This window comes from Dermacentor silvarum, chromosome 9 (assembly GCF_013339745.2).
Source record: "Dermacentor silvarum isolate Dsil-2018 chromosome 9, BIME_Dsil_1.4, whole genome shotgun sequence".
Lineage (NCBI taxonomy): Eukaryota > Metazoa > Arthropoda > Arachnida > Ixodida > Ixodidae > Dermacentor > Dermacentor silvarum.
In genome coordinates this window covers 19,965,550-19,983,074 of record NC_051162.1, presented here as the reverse complement: position 1 = coordinate 19,983,074, position 17,525 = coordinate 19,965,550, and the positions used below count along the sequence as shown (strand labels likewise).

Genomic DNA, 17,525 nt, shown 5'->3' with positions numbered 1-17,525 from the left:
TAAGGAAAATAATAACGAATTTATGAACACGATCTAGTGCGGACTAGTTGTCTAGGGAACATTTAAGAACGTTTTCTTTAATTCCTTATTATTTTTGTTATGAAACGTTCGTGCAAACCGCCACTAATGTGAAGAAACAACCGAGGAGCAAGGAGGCAAGCATTCTCCCAAAGTTTGAACGGACCTACATTACATCGTGTACGTCTCCTGGCTATCTATACATTCCCCTGTGACTCTGGTTCTGTGTCACATTCCAGTCGCTCACCTCGAGCACAATCCTCATCGTATGCGCACAATTTAGTCAGCGTAGAGAGGCACGCCGCGGTCGCCGCACTGTTCTACATATACGCTACCTTAGCATGCGCTAGAAATATGCTTAAAACTTGGTAATCTCCCTATAAACAAGCAACGGGCTATGAAAGTGCAGCATCGATCTCGTTCGCAATCGAGGAGGAAGGTGGCAACGAGAATAGCACATAGAAAAAGCCATTATTCCAGCCTAACCTCCACATTTACAAATGCGCCTTCACTTGAAGCCACGACGTGACTTGGTCAAGTCTGGCACAAGATAGCGCCTGAGGAGATTGTTCTGAGTGGACTGGGCTCGGCTGTCCGTCAGAAGGAGACAGGAGCCCTCCGCCAATCAGCGCTTCAGCAGCAGAAGAAATGGCATGTGCACTAGGTGGACACTTACAGAATGCCCCCCCCCCCCCCCCCCCCCCGCCAAGTCAAGCCGTGGCTTCAACCTCAGGCGCATATCTGAATACGGGAGCAAATGCTGACATTTTATACAATACACTCATGCGGAGAGGCCCATTTTTCATTTCTAGAAACTTTATTCAGGAAAAAAAAATCACACAGTCAACCACAATGGGCCGTTGTATCTCCAGCCTCACTGCATACTTTTTTTTTTAGCCCATGACTCGGCCTGTCCCGGCTTGCGGCCCCTTCGTTCGCTGGCACTAAGGCAGCGCTGCCACTGTGGTGGACTCGGTCTTGGAGCTGGTGACGCTGCTCCTGCGGCTCACAGACTCGGGCAGCTCGACCTTCTCCATGGAGGTGAGAATGTCGCTCAGGGTCACCTTGAGCGCTCCCGATGTGTCCACGGCCCGGTCGTACACGTGCTCGCACACGGCGCGTGCGTTGCGCTGCGCGTCCGCCGCCAACATGGCCAGGAAGGTGCTCGTGAAACCTTCGGTACGCTTCGCCAGGAGTCTGTGTCGAAAAAAGGAGCGAAACTGCAACACGCGTCAACGTTTAATGTTTGTTTGCTGTTTGTATGAGGTGCGCCCAAAGTGTAGTTATTCTCAAGTATTAGAGGCTTCTTGTGTTTCCGGACACTTCATAGCGTTTACGGCTTACCGGATTAGCGGAGGAATTAACTTGAGTGGCCGGTTTGGTGGCGAACCCTGGTGGCGCAGAGCTTGACCAAACAGACTGAAAGCTATTATTGCAGAACTAAATGTATTCTAATTTGCTGCCGGTGTAAATTATGGGCACTGGCGTAATCGTGAACACATTGTCTTTTTTATAAAGTACTTTTTTTTCGACAACAGCACTCGTAGAACACGAGAACATGTCTATAAGACATTCTTGTTAGACGAGCCGTCACAAGAAGTCGCCACCGGTGTCCTGTATCCAGCTATTATGCAAATGGTATTGCGTATGCTGGAATGCTAGAGACGATAAAACTCTATAATACTGTACTTATCTCGCAAGCTTCAGTGCAATATAAAAGAGGATTTAGTAAGTTAACTAAATGACGTTCCGCCTAAATAGAGGCACAGCCACCACGCAAGGCCTCGGCCGAACGTCAATCTGTGGGCAAATGCGACAGGAGTAAATATAGTGTATCGGTGCTCGACCGATACACTATATTTTCTTTTTAAGCCTGGTTCTCCAACACTGTGTCAGTGAAAATTGAGTCCTGAGGAAAATATTACACAACGTATCATGTCAGCGATAAATTAAACTTATTCCATGTGAGGACGCATTTCATTTTTCAGTAATACAAATCATTGATGCTTGGGTGCTTTATACAAATAGCCAAACATATCATGAAAAGAAAACAATGTTAATCTGAAGAAAACCGTGATGGGAAACGTTCATGCATTGCCCAAAAATTTCATGTGGCTATAATGTTATTTGATCTTAACATCATGGAGCAACATTTAAGCTTAGAGAAGCCGTAGTGAAGCGCTCCGAAATAAATGTGAGCATTCATTGAGGAGCGCCCCATATGCTTTGAGCGGAATATTGATTTAAGCTGGTTGGTGGGACATATTTCAAGAAGTTCTGGCCGCAAGCTGGACGAGGACATAGAACACAATGACAGGATGGGCGCCAACTTCCAACAGATTTTATTGAGAACAATAATTTGACTTTCTTTTTCCAGAGCAAATTTACGTGATCACAGTGAACGTGCTACAACAGCATATCCTGCCGTGGTGTTCTATGTCCTCGTCTAGTTTGCGCCGCAAACTTCTTTGTGTTCTATGTCCTCGTCTAGTTTGCGCCGCAGACTTCTTTGAATATGACCCAATGCTTGGCGCAAAAGCAGTTTTGCATTCAGCCGCTGTCAAAATTTGACCACAGCCGCATTAAATAAAATCTGCGACCTTACATGTGCCAAGAAGCGAATTACATGTCCAGTAATTTTGCACGTTGCTGCATCGAAAATCTGTTGAAATTACCCGCAATACACCCGCGTAACTAAATAGGCAACCTTTTATATATATATATATATATATATATATATATATATATATATAGTTTGGCCGCGTTTCCAGAATTTTCAATTCACAACGTCAAGAGCGTACTGCCTTCTAATAACACACGCACTTACGGCACTTGCCCATTGTGTCATTGTGTCATTGTGTCATAATTACGTATGTTCTTATAAGAACATACGTAAGAAAGTACGCGTCGACGTTGCATACGAAAAGTTGTTGCAACAACTACGGGTTGATCTTTGAAATAAAATTTCTGAAAGCGCTGACCAGTCCCGCTGTGTTCGCTTAGTGACTGTGGTGTTGGGCTGCTAGGCACGAGGTCGGGGGATCAAATCCCGGCAACGGCGGCCGCATCTCGATTTCGATGGGGGCGAAATGCAGAAAACACCCGTGCACTTGGATTTACGTGCACCTTAAAGAACCCCAGGTGGTCCAAATTATTCCGGACTATGGCGTGCCTCATAATTAGATCGCGGTTTTGGCACGTAAAACCGGATAATTTAATTTATTTGAGTTACACTGTCACGTTGCAGCACAGCTCAACAGATTGCCGAAGGGGGCAATCTCCTAAATTCCCGGGCACATGTGCATGCAGGGCGTGTACCTGTAGTCCTCGTCGGTGAGCGCGGGGCTTCGCACGAGCTGCTTGAGCAGGCACAACCGGTCGGCCTCCTGGGGCAGCGGCGCGAACAGGATGCGCTCGAACTGCGAGCGCACATCGTCGTCCAGCAGCCACGGGTTGTTGATCACGCCCATGACGAGCACGGGGCCCGCCTTGGCCGGCAGCCGGGACACGCGCTCCAGCCACGCGCACTTCAGGGCCCGCAGGCGCTCCTGCGATAGAGCGCCTAGTGTTTCAGTCCGGGAAGACAGACATACATCTGAGACACCCGCTCCGGGACAATGCTATGCATCAACCGAAAAAAAACCCGCCGTGGCAACCCAGTGGCTCCGATGTTGCGCTGCTGAGCGGGTGGTCGCGTGATCGATTGAAGCTGCGGTGACCGCATTTCCATGAGGAGAAATGCAAAAAACTTGGAGAACGCTCAAGCTCCGCCTTTAAGAATGGAACGCGATAGCGATATTGGACGGCGTTGATGCCGACACCGACACCCTATTTTCTGCGACATGGGGCCCGATAACAATTTCGAAAGGCTCGGTTTTCAACTATATCCTCAATGTTGCCTAGAACCAAAGTTACAGCGAAACATCATCAGAATTGGAGGACGCGTATAAGCTTCGCCTTTAAAAGTGGAACGAGATAGCATTCAAAGATCCCTGGATGCTTATCAGGCTTTTTTCTAGTATATTAAAAAAAAACAATCCGACGCTATCACGTCTGTAGGTCGTGGTTAAGTCGCACTTTACGATTTTTCTGACGGATTTTACTTTGACAAATTCAATTTTTGTTCACTAACGACTTGCGCCACGCGAAGGGCCCGCCCGGTCGGAGTGGATCGGGATGATGTGGTTCGGCATGATTATTTCCGCCGGACGCCGATGCTTACGCGGACGCCGACACCAACGCGGACACCGACGCCGACGCCGGATTTTCTGTGACACGGGTCCCTTAACGCTGTCGCGTGTTCTTCTCGTGTTTTTCTATTTAGGTGGACGTTAGAGATAGCCGGGTGGTGGTGTGCCTCAAAATGAAATAAATAAATAAATAAATAAATAAATAAATAAATAAATAAATAAATAAATAAATAAATAAATAAATAAATAAATAAATAAATAAATGTTTTTGGTACGTAATACTCAAGAATTTAACATCTTTTTTATCCCGAGAAATACGAAAATAGAGGCTTTTATGTGATGATTGGTGTGCGTTTCCTTGGGCTAAAACAAGGAGGTGACGATCCTCGCTGCAGTCTGGCGGGCAGTAGCGACCGAATGCTCGACAGTCACCCCAGTATGGCGGCGCGTGGCTTTGAATAAAGCTGGAAAGTTGGGCGAGCCGGCATTTATCCACGGCGACAGCGTTTGCGGTTTCAGACGTTGTGTACTTTTTTTCTAGGCTGTACCCAGTGTCACCGCTTTGTGTTTCCAGGCTCGACGCTTAGAAGGGCCAGAAGAGATTCACGAGACCCTCTGCGCAGGACCACTCCCTGGAGGGGAACTCCTGCCCCAGCGGATTGAATCATATCAGATATTGCTCGGGATTGATGGCGTGTGCATCGAAGGTCGCGGCTGAGAAATTATTCGGAACCTAGTGCCACTGGCACACTTTTCGAGATCACCGGTGGATGGCGCGCTCAATTGTGCTGCAGGTGTTACACTGCGCGAGTTTGTCTTCTGCGACCATAGAGGACACCACTTTAGCACAGGCGCTTGGATTCGCGGCTGGTGAGACGCGCAAGATGGTCACCCGTACAAAGCGCCGAATAGAGTGCCGGAGAGTGGCGAATTGTGTAGTACTTGCTTCATTAGTTTCTGTTGTTTCTTTTTAAGCAAGCTTTCAGATATTCGTTATAAAGCATAAGTCACACTTTAGAAGTTCTACAGTGTGCTCAGAAACACGGGGCATTGAAGTTGGTTCTATGCCTTTACTTTTTGCGTGAGTCCTTTTTCCGAGCTGTAAGGAAATCCCAGGAAATAGAAAATAGAAAATACCATTTGACTCCACACGCGCAAAAGCTGAAAAAAAAAGAAAATGTCACTGCGCGCTTCTGCGTCTAGGATTGCATCGCTCTCTATAGTGTTTCAACGAACGAAGCTCGCATACCCACCGAAAATAAGGCAATGATCGGCCACGGAGTTCAGTGTACGTCAGCACTTTCGTTGCATGTGAAAATCGAAATCCGCCGCGGCACCAAATCATGGTGTTGAATCCAAACACTGAAGGAACACCGTAAGTGACACCGCCTCAAGATACTTCATACAATAATACGTTTGGATTACTGCGCCCTCAGTCGCTTTTCTCAAGAGCGATAGCCTGCATGCGATACCCGTTAAAAGCCGACGAGCGAGTTTGAATGCCTGTTCAGCGCTCGCTTGTCTTTCATTTATTTATTTTACCATACTGCCAGCTGCTGTTTGGCAGCCAATGGTGGAGTGGTACATAAAAAGAATAGGGATACTAACACGAATAGATCACTGTAAAATAATTTACACGCTTAAAAGTGAATAAGGGTGTAAAATCGGTCTACAACTTAAACCCTTACACCATCTGTTGTGTATGAGTTTCAGTTATACGCCTATTTAAATTATTTTTCACTTTTACGGGTGTAAATAATTGATGCGAAAGCCTCAAATGGCCCACTGAGCGAAAAATCCGGCGTCTGTAGCCGCGAAACGGCACATAAATTCCCAATGGCTGCGACGCGACGTCATGTGCGCACCTCAACGGACGAGGCAGGGTGGAAGGGAACACTTGCTGCCGCGCTGGCATGCCAAGTGTTGCGTGAGGGGAGAGAGCATAGCCGCGACGCCACGTCACGTCACCCTCAAGGTAAATACACCTGGTAGCGAAACTTCCATAGAAGCCCATACGTTCAATACATGGCGGCTCATCGGCGATGATGATGATGATGATGATTTAGTAGCGGCCAGCCCCTTTGTAACGGGCGATTCATGGGGCTTAGCGCCATCTGTGTGAGGAGGGAACACTTCCGGTGGAAGGTAAAACAATTTGACGTCATATCCGTTAAGAACAGAAGTGACGTCAATATTGTTCTGATAGGCGCGAAATTTGTTTTCGGAGGCCTGCCATGGTGTTGTATATTCAAATGCCCCATAATTCGACTTGATGGGCTTTCCGAGCTTTCTGCGCGGAAAGCGATGCAGGAAAAGGTCAGCCGTACGGGTGTCCAAATCGCATCGCTGCACAGAACATACTTTCTTTGGAGGCGTACGAACGCTTTCGACGTAGATTGCGTACAGTGCTCGTCCTTTCGTCGGACACCAAGCCCATGGGCCAGCGCTGTCGCACGAAAACAACTTAAGAAAACAAGTCTCTGACGGTTGCAACTCACTACTTTTGACTGCACAGGTCAAGAAACAATACAACTACCCACGCCACCTAATTCAGACAAACGTCGACATGCAAAACAACACAACATGTGACGGGGCGTATTGTAACAGGGGAACTTTACGAGCGCGCCTTTCCACGCACTCCAAGAGCTGCATTGCATTGCAAGTGAAAGCGGCGTCAACGCCCGCCGCTATCGATGGGCGCTCTCACGGTGGGCGCTGAAAAAAAGGTATTTATTGATAATGATCAAGTAAAATAGAGTTGTATCTTTTTTTCCCGCCATGCGTATATAAAATGCATTAGGAATTTTATTTTCGTTGAATGAACCTAACTGCGTCTCGCTTTAATTTAAAAAACGCTTGCTTATTTCCAAGTGTTAATTCCCTCCACACATAGTCGCGCTTCAATCGCTGCTCCCATAACCACCCTTGCTGATGTCGGTGACACTTGGTTCTGAACCGCTTTTCGCCCGAAGCTTCGCGACCTATGTGAATCGAACTTGTCACCCTCCCCCTCGGAAGTCTGTGTTATCAGTGCGTTCCTTGTCCGCGCAAGCTTTCGCCTGCGTTCTAACTTCGCCTCGGTGATCGCTATAAAGAAATCGGTGTATAAAGAAACAGATTAAATTAGGAAGGAAAAACAATGGCGGTAGCGAGTTTCGAACCTACGATACCACGACGCTCAGAAGCCGAGTGTCTTACACATTGGGCTAAACCAGCGCCTCCTATATAGCTGGCCTGTTCTTTCTGCTTTATTATATCATACTACTTGGACCGAAATTTTCATTTCTAAGCACCGGCGTGACGTAAGCGGTGACGTTATGATCACCACCGCTTACACGGGAGCATCCTGATTACATTCTATGGCGGTCGGGCATGGTAGCATGACGTCACGGATCGAAGTGCACCGTCCTTGTGCTATCTAGAAGGCGTTGGCTAAGTGCCTGAATGCGCTCGCTTGGCCGCGAGTTGTTTATAACTCGAAGGACCGCTCAGCGGCGTTCAATTTGAAATTATTGATTTCGCATTCACACCTCATAAGAAATGCTTAGTTGTCCTCGGATATTTTATAGTGAACGAGCAAAAAGGGAGACTAAAATGGTAAGGTCACCGGTAGATGACTTGAAAAGATGGCATTTAGATTAGAATTGGTACGAAAGAAATCAGGCACTTGACTCATAAATAGGAAAGAGTCGACCGAAAGCTCGTCCATGAGTTCTTTTGGAAGCATGTTGTATTCAGTTATAGTTCTAGGGAAAAAAAATGAAAACTGGTAAGCACTAATTGTAGCATTGGGTATAATAGGTATTGGTTTCGTGTTGTGCGTGAGTACTTATAGTAATGTTAAGCTGTAAGTAACTGTCAAAATACATTTTACTTTTGCTGGTGGCTATTGTATGACGCATCTTGTGACGGTGTGACTTAAGACATTCCTCCTGTGTTGGGAGTCTACAGCGTGAATTAAGACCGCAGCCAATTTCGATTTACGCAACGAAGGGGCTACCATACAATGGACTTCTTTTCGATGGGTATGCGGGCTTCGTTCGTTGAAGGGCTATACAATGCGATCGAATCCTAGACGCACAAGCGCGCAGTGGCATTTTTTTTCATATTTCGCGCGCATTCTTCAAAGCTCGCGAAGAAGACTTATATAAATGATGACTACATGAAGAACTTGATGGGTGTTTTCGAACTAGAACTGCTCAAGTCGTACTTACGCCCTAAAATGATTAATAAATAATTGCCTTATTCAACATAAGTAACTTAATAATTCATCGAACCGAAGCAAACCTTCGGAGTAACACAGGGTGGCTACTAGCAATACGCCGTCAGTCTGACTTCTCTGAAGCTTAAGACTTTATTTTAAAATTTTGGTTCTACTTACGTACAACAACCAGTATATTGCAGACTTTGCCATAGTTTGCCTTAGTAAGCAAAATAAAAAAATTTTTGTTTGTTCCTCTAGTGGAAATATATTGATGTTTGCTTGTCAATTGAGAAAGAACTCCCTTCAGATGTTCAGAAAGTTCGAGCAAATTGAATACTTTGTACTCAAAAAGAAGGTAAATGCGCAGAACACTGTATTAAAGAAAAGGTTATGTGTGTATGAGCCATGACTGCAGCTATAAGCTGTAGGTCTTATAGCTCTTTTTTGCATACCTAGGAGCACACAAAAATTGCTTTTAAACATGGTTGCACATCCCAGGCGACAGAAATACAAATTACATTGTAGTATCACTTGGTAGATGTGTTTCAGCTTAGGTTGAAATTCATAGCAACATTAAGACAAAACAACCAGCGTGTAACAGCTTCGACGCCACTTACTGGACGTTGGCGTTCCATCTCATTTATTTATCGAAGAATACTGCAATGTATTTAAAGTTACAACTTTCAGAACGAAATATTTGGAATTCTTGACCTCTCTAGGGAAGCCACGAGTTCCTAACAACAATAGTTCTAGAAAGACTTGCGCAAATGTCTTCTATTCATGAACTCCTGTAGCGTGAGACTAGTGCTTCGGGGACGTTCTTGTCACGCACAGTTTGCTCAAGTCAGCTTCAGCCGGATAAGCGTGTACTTTAAAGAAAAGGTCCTAGTAGTTACTGCCTTGTGTCGCACCATTTGCTATCCTTAGTATAATGACAGTTGGTAAACATAAGGTTAGTGACATAACTTACTAAACAAGGTAGTCACTGTTATTAATGGTCTCAGCTACCAATTCCAAACGCACTTAGCACCGCCTGATACAAAGAGTATCACCTCTGTTGCATATATCGAACTAGTGGTATTCCGCAGTGGGCCCGATTTTATAGAATAGAAACCATCAATCCGTTGATGCTAACTGCGTTCGGAATTGGTAGCTGAGACCCATTAGTGCCAGTGACTACCTCTGGTGAGTCATTTACGTTAATAACTCTATTTTTACCAACTGTAGTGATACTAACGCAGCAAATGGTGTCAAACTAAGTGATAACTGGTCAGATCTTTTTTTAAAAGAGTGTGCAGTATGTGTGCGTTAGAAACTAGCACAAGATATACGTTGCGCTGAATTTTATATTAGCAAACAATTTCAGAGAGGGGAATGAGGGCGCAGACGGACAAAGCGCGAAATTTAGCTTGTCGGTATGAGTACTACTCCTTACAGAAATGCTGGGTTTCGGTAAAAATGGACGGCTGGAACGTCTTTTGATTTTTTGTCCAACAAAAACGCATGAAATGACTTTGTGTTGCATATTTATTCTCGTTGCAGTGATACCAAACGAAATGGACAACATCTTGTCGATTGCGACACATCCAGACTCTTTACACCAGCAGATAAAGTGGTATGCAGACAGTTACTGAAATAATAAGAGTCCTGTCTGGTTAGATTCTGCGCCACAAGACGGTGTCACCAACACGACTGCTCACGTTTATGCCCTCGTTAACCCAGCATTACGTGAATTGTAATTACGTATATCGACGAGCTAAAGTTGGCTGATAGCAGGGAGGTTAACGTACACAGAACAAGTGCTACCCTTCCGTGCTTCCTGTCCTGTGTCCTTCCTTGTCTTTTATATCGAGCTCGTTTCTAAGCTCAAAATTTGTATTAAGTTGCCCGAAAACGCAGTCAGCCAATGACTAAGAACCACTGTTTGCATCTCTAAAATATTACGCAAAAATTAAGACAGTCGGAAGAAGTATTAGAAAGGGAGTTCTATGCGGGAGCTTACTCGTCATCAACCGATACCTTCACAGTTTTTCGTTCTGATACCACGGTAAAGTGGTGTCCATTCTTAAACACATCTATTGCTTGGCGATATATTTGTTGGCTTGTAACCACAGTTCAACCAAATGATCGTTCAGCAACACCTGTTGTAGCCAGAAATGGTACTATTGCTGAAAGAGGTGTTGCTCAAAGAACATACAGAGTAATGCAGAAACGCGCACACATGGCAGGCGAGCAATTGTGTAATCAGATTGTACTATAGCATCTCGCAGTTCTCGTGAAATCTTGCAAGATGATTTATTGACACTTTTTTATTTTTACGTTGATTTACGTAAATAATTTTCTATCAGCCTGATTGGCTTGTGTCATAGTGACGCCATGTCTTTCTTTTATTTTAATATGCTTGCTAAGCGGTTTTGGCGGGTGTCAAACTGTGGTGTGAAACCAGCGCCACTTCAGATATCATGTGCGTATTGATCGTCCACCTATTAAACTGTGCTTACTTTTTCCTATCACTTTCATGCGAAGATCACGTGATGTAAGAGTTGCGTATGTGATAACGCGCAGCGGGCTTATGTTTATACCTGGTCCCTTGGTGACTTTGGGAGGCTGCACAACGCGTCGAGGTCGTCGAAGCAGAGCACACATGGTGATCGGCGCAGAGCATCGTCGAACAGCGAGTGAACCAGCACGACATCCCCCCTGAGGCGGCACCTGTCACGAGAATCACTCCGTCATGAATAGTGTGCACCCATGTCCACACCCACGTCTAAGAAGATTACTGTATCATCAGTATATGCTGCCAGGACCCAACTGAAGTCGTAACTTCCGCAATAGTACAAAGTTCAAAAAGCTAACGAACTCACAATGCGCGTCGGAATAGATATCACAAAATTTTAGTTTGTCCGCCAACATTTCAGCGTTTGCGATTTACCGTAGAGGTTTACGGCAGCAACAACGCACTAGCAACGTCTTGTGACGCATCATGTAATCACAGTGACTTAGACACGTTTTTATGTCACATGATTGTTGTTGGAAAAAAAGTCGCAGTTTCGCCCGGAAGGCGAAGCAACTATTGCAATAGCAAATGAGTAGAGAGTGATACGGAGTAAATATACTAGTTTTATCGGCTGCATAAACTTGGACAGATTCGCTTACTAACTGAATTAGCAAGCATGGTGTCAGCGCGCACAAGCAAACATGAGTAGATCCCACTCGATGACCGCAGACGACCGCTGTCAAAACGCTGGCTTGAGAAAGCGCAGCAGCAGGAGCTAGCGATGGTTCGAGTTGTCTATCGCTTCAACGGAAACTGAGCGGCGGAAGAACAGCGCATACAAAGCTTTTCAAGATACGGTGCCGACGACCACCCGCAGCCGCGCTAAGTACAAGTACGCAGTTGCGGGCAGAGTAGAAGCCGCACCCCCTCCCTCCCGCGCTGCCGCTTGGAGTGTCCATATAATTGCTATCCCAATAAAAATTAATCACAACGTGTTCACAATACGTTGCTACCAAAAATTTACGCCAACACTCAAGTACATTTGGTAACTGAATAATAGTTTTGTGTTTGTCTGGTTGAGCTCAATGTCACCAGGTGGCGCCACCAACCAGTCCACTAATGTTTACATCTGCGTTAACCGGTAATCCACAAGCAATAAGCGTGGTGGCATAGTGTCATGGTGTTGCGCTGCTAAGCACGAGGTCGCGGGATCTAATACTGACCTCGGCGGCCGCATTTCGCCGAGGTCTAAATTTGGAAATGCCTAGGATTGGGTGCTCGTTAAAAACCCTAGGTGGCCAAAATTACTCCCACGTCTCCCACTACGGCGTGCCTCATAGTCACATCGTGCTTTTGGCACGTAAAATAAAATGATTTAATTTTGAAACAGTAATTAGGTTGACGACAAAGGAAAGCTGCTTATTAAAAGAAGAAACTTGGCGAGAAAGGTACATGGTAGCAAACGCTGGTATGCTGTTCCCGTTAATACTAATACGCCCGCCAGACGGCAAATTTTTGAATAACTTTGACTGACTTCACTTCGACGGTATTTCAATATAACACAACGTTATAAATCATGCCAGTATTTAGCATGTATTTTAGCTTAAATGTAGCACATTCCAACCACATGGACATGACAGATCGGCACCAGTCAAGGCAATACAGCGTCGCATCCAAGACATGCAAAAAAATGTAGTTTTAATTTCAAGTGGGACGGAGGTGGTTATAACACATGTATTCACGAAACAATTGTTTTTAAAGTGAGTTCGATCTCTGCATTGCACATTTATTTATTTATTTTTGAAGCACTGTTATCGAAGCAACGTGACGCGTGAAGGGAGGGCAGTGAATGCATTTGCTAGCAACTTCGTTTAACAGCGATTGCCTTTACATTTTCGTGTGAGCGCTGGACAATGACACTAGCGTCGAAGTCCCCTTGCTCGAAATGACAATATATTTGGCCGTTTACCAAGTGACCTGAGGAATGAGCGAAGTTTTGCAGAATATTTACTGCAGAGTGATTTTATCCGTGGACCTAACAGCCTAAGGGCCAAATCCATAAATCTTTTCGTGCGTAAGTGATTATTGCCACTGACCCCATTCGATAATATATATGTCCGCCGTAAGAATACGCTGGAATTTGCATTTTAAGAGCAATCCTAGCGTATGAGCTTTTTATGGATACGGGTCTATAAGAGTAGGTTCCAAGGGAGGAAAAACACCTCAGTGGGAACAGGGGGTTAAGTTAACCCAATTTTACGTAGGCCGATGCTCTACAGGTACAGTTGGATATCTCTCATAAAGGCCACCGACTTTCAGTGGCAGATAGGGTGATGATGGTAACGATTACGATAATTGGAATGGTGTATGCTGCTAAACAATGAGAACAGTGGGATTGAAATGAATACTTATTTAATGATGAATACAGTGCGGAACACTGACTGACATGACTTCAAAAGCGCCTGTTTAGCAATTATGTTCTACTAAACCTTGGCGCATATGTGTCCGTAGCATATCGCGAAGGAATAAATTTCACTTAGGTTACGTCAGGTAGCGTTCAGAATCTGAGCTCTTAATTACAAGATAATGGTTGATAAAACACATGGAAAGTTATCCAGGCTCTAGTTGAAGTCCATGAAAGACAATGTCATGCTCGACAAGCTGGGTGTGACAAGTGGGTGTATGAACCCTATAATTTATTATCAGAACCACGCTGGAGCAACAGCAACTGATCATAAACCAGTTTTGAATAGCAATAAGAGCATCGAGCAATAAGAGCAATAAGAGCAATCGAGCGACCGGATGCGCACTGCGCGAGCGTCTGAAGCATTGGCAGATGCTTGGTTATAGATATGTTTGTTTTGCATAGCACTTTGCTCAAGCATACGGTGTGACCATGTCAGGTCTTTTTGCGGCCTTACTAAGCTCTTTTGGTTCTTTTCTTTCTTTCGCAAAAGAAGAGGAGGAATATCGATATTTCTTTTCGGTCTTGTTCGTTCCGTCTTCTACTCACCCGTCTTACGAGAATTGTGTCCTAACAAATACCCGCCGGATTCTCTTTGTGTGTTCCCCTTCCGGTATTTCTACTTACAGGGGGAAAAGGCAATGCGACAACATAAAGCTCATATGTATCATGCTGGTTGACCAACAGCAGTGATAGCTGTGTCGAGTAAGGCCATCCGCCTCATGCAGAAGGCTAGCGTAGAGATAGCATAGATATTGCAAGTCTACTAGACTTGAAATGCGTGGGAATGATGCCGGTGACTGACTGAAATTTTACAACGATTGGCGCTTTGATGTTTCGTGGTTGCATTGGGTTGGCTGCACCCGAGCATTCACCTTTATGTTTTAGCCCCCAAGCCAAGCGATCAGATAGTGAGATGTTCCAATTCACGCTGGAAGTTCGCGGACGCCAGTTCTCTTCGTCAAGTGAAAAATGATACAGCCAAAAATAGTTCTCAACATCGCGGCTGATGATGCAGGTGAACTATTCGTTTGCGCAAGCCAAGATAAATTTACGCGCACTGCAGTTATACCGCTGCACCGAAAGGCGACGACCTTGTATGAACTGGCATCACGTAAGTTTCACGGAGAAGGAGCTAAACCATCTCCAAATCGTTCCTCTCTACGTGACAGCAACACATTCAAGCAGTGCCGAACCGGCTCGCACAATCCAGAGAGGAGGAAAGTCTCGCCGCTCGGTTTCATCCTCGCCCGATAAAAAAGTTTGTTGAACAAACCGAGTTTCTTTCTTGTCGTAAGAGTTCTGTGGAGGTGCGGGTTTACACAAGCAACGACACACCCGGAACACTAAATAATGAGAATGCGATTCTTGGCATTGTCAGACCAAATTTTTTCGGCTACTTAGCTACCTACCTGTCGCACCAAAGTCAAGGGGCGATCCCGGAGATAGTGCTGGAAATAAACGGGGTCCGTTCGCGTGGGTATCTGCAACTGGGTATGTGTCACTCTACCGTGAACCTCTTTGCCGTCAACGTGGGTCACTTTGACCCTGAGTATGCGTGGACTGCACGGTGGCAGGAAAACGCGAGAGGGGACCCCGGTTGCAGTGAACACATGATGCGTTACAGGTATTCGCATACTTGGATAGTTAAACATTGAAATATGAGGTTTTACGTGTCAAAACTACGATATAATCAGGAACCACGCCGTAGTGGAAGACTCCTCATTAATTATGACCGCCTGGGTTTCTTACCGCGCGCCCAACGTATGGTAAACGGGTGTTTTTGCATTTCGCCCCATCGAAATGCGGCCGCCGCGACCGGGATTTCATTCCGCGCGCACGGGCTAAGCAGGCGCAACGTCAAGGCCACTACGCCACCACGATGGGTCATAGTCAGATAGTCATCGTAGATGAGTTCTGTCAGAATATTTTTTCGTCGGTATTGTCAACTCACCGGATAACTAACTTTACGTGATGTCATGTCTATACGACGGTGACGATCAGGGACCGATGCTTCCGGGTTTGCCGCCACAGTACCGTGAGCGTCGTGTTTTCTTCGGAAAAGCAGGTAGCGAGCTCTAGGAACGATTGGCTTACCCATTATGAGCGTGCAAGCAAGTCCAACGAATGAGAGACCCCCAGCCAACTCTCGCTCACTGACGCCACGCTGGTGTGGTTCGAAAACACCGAACACAGATTAATTGTTTCGGTAATTCGGACGAAAAAAAAAGAAGTGCTGTAACCACTCCGTGGCAACTAGAGCAAAGCTACCAGGCGAGATTGTATCACCTCCAGCAAGGAAACTTTGAAATTATACAAGCAAGTCTACGCAAGCATGTACGAGGAAGCCAAGGTTCGACACCTGCTCGATGGCGTAGCAGAAAACGTTTAGAACTTTCCAATCAATAAGGAGAGCCTCCTTTCAGTTTAAGATGTCATAAGGGTACATGTAATTATATTGGAAAGCTTAAGGAAAATTCTCATCAGTCTAGAAAAGTGTGAGTGAATAATATACTCGTATACACGGAGTATTTATACGTACAGATAAGAGGGAAACATAGCACTACGTGTTTAATCCATCAGCACCTCTAATAGACATGTGATGAATGGATCGCCCCTATCACAATCCCCCCCCCCCCCCCCCCCATCAAAAGCGTTCACCACACAAAATGTAACCGTGTTGGCCTGTGCGCGGCCGTCCTTCTGAATCACTTCTCTGCCTCCCCACTCAGTACGATAGCACTCGCCTGTTGAGCAGCACGGGCGTTGACACGTAGTAGACGGTGGCGTTGGTGTTACGCGCCACGATGGCACTGGCCAAGCACGTCTTGCCCGTCACCGAAGGACCGTACAGAAGCACCTTTCGCACGGGGCGCCGGTCAGGTGACCGGGAACGACGCCGGGAGCGGGAGGACGCCAGCCCTGCCAAGCGTAGCACCTGGGCCACGCAGGGTGTCTACCATTAATTCAGTAATGAATAGCGTACCCACGTTACTCGCAACAACATGCTTCCTCTCATTCTGTGACCTTGTTCTATTGTTCATAGTGGCAGTGTAAAAAAACTATATTACAAGTAAGGAATTCGTAATTTCTAAGAACTTATTCATGTGTCAAAGTTCTGCAACTAGCCAAAAGCAATACTTGAAATCCGAGTTGATGCGTTTTAGTGCAACTCCGCTTATGTACGTAAACTTAAGTTTACGCAAAGATAACCATTCTATGTTGGTTAGAATAACAAATAGCTCAAACAGCAAAATAAAAACTAACAAGAGCGAGTTAGAGTTCTAAAATGATTAACGTCAACGTATCAGAGCATCGATAAAATGAGATGAAGGTGGAGACTTGACTGCGGGCTGCCGCCACTGAACTTTATCATTCGCGCGAGCACATCCGAGAAGCCGGGAAGCGCAGGCATTGATTACTTGCTCTATCGTTAACCGTTGATCTGGCGGCTCCCTAGAGAGGAACAAATTTGGCGGACTCAGCAGTTGTTGGGTCTGCGAAGCACTCATGATTTGCAGAGGAAGGTCGCATGAATAATGCAACTGTTGTATACAGAACGGTGATACAGGTTTTTGTGTACTGGGAAGGAATAAGACCGAAAGCAAACTAAAACGCTGTGGTACAATACCCAGTCGCCCCCTGCGGCACATAATTCTAGAATGCACAATGGCCGGGATCAGTTCACGAAAACGGCGTGTTAGTCTCGGGCACCAAGAAATGGCTAGATCCGGAGAAGAGTGCTTGGCCGTTAAAAATTAACTCTCTTGACTACATTTAGGAGAAAACACCGCTAACTGAGCCAGAGATAGACTCCCTTGTGGCACTCTCAGGCAGTACACATTCGACCTACTGTAGCGGCCACCTAGTGCTCCCAAAGAATATTTAGTATAATTTATCTTGTACTTACTGGTAAATGAGCCAATTCAGTGCTTAAGCAACGTTGACCAGTTTCTCTTACAATATTGCACAGAGGTTCTGCTGCGAATGCGATTAGTATTCTTTGGGAATTACACACAGTTTTCGGCATATTTGTTTGTTTTTCTATGTTCTTTGTTTGATTGGCTTTGTTTGTCTGACCCCATCTAGCCTCTTTCGCATTGACATGTCTCACTCGGTAGTCCATGGTCTGATTTGTAGAGCATCGGGCTG

The 17,525-nt window shown here is 45.6% G+C and overlaps 1 protein-coding gene across 1 annotated transcript; it reads right to left on the bottom strand.

Moving 5' to 3' along the window:
- Positions 1-895: 895 nt before the first annotated feature.
- LOC119463470 (vacuolar protein sorting-associated protein 4B) lies at positions 896-17,499 on the bottom strand. The gene is made up of 5 exons (XM_049655224.1): positions 17,488-17,499; positions 16,121-16,311; positions 10,995-11,124; positions 3,337-3,566; positions 896-1,215 (listed from the first exon to the last, which is right to left on the bottom strand). The coding sequence occupies exons 1-5, from the start codon at positions 17,497-17,499 to the stop codon at positions 963-965; spliced, it is 816 nt and encodes a 271-aa protein (XP_049511181.1). The 3' UTR covers positions 896-962.
- Between the last annotated feature and the right edge of the window lie 26 nt (positions 17,500-17,525).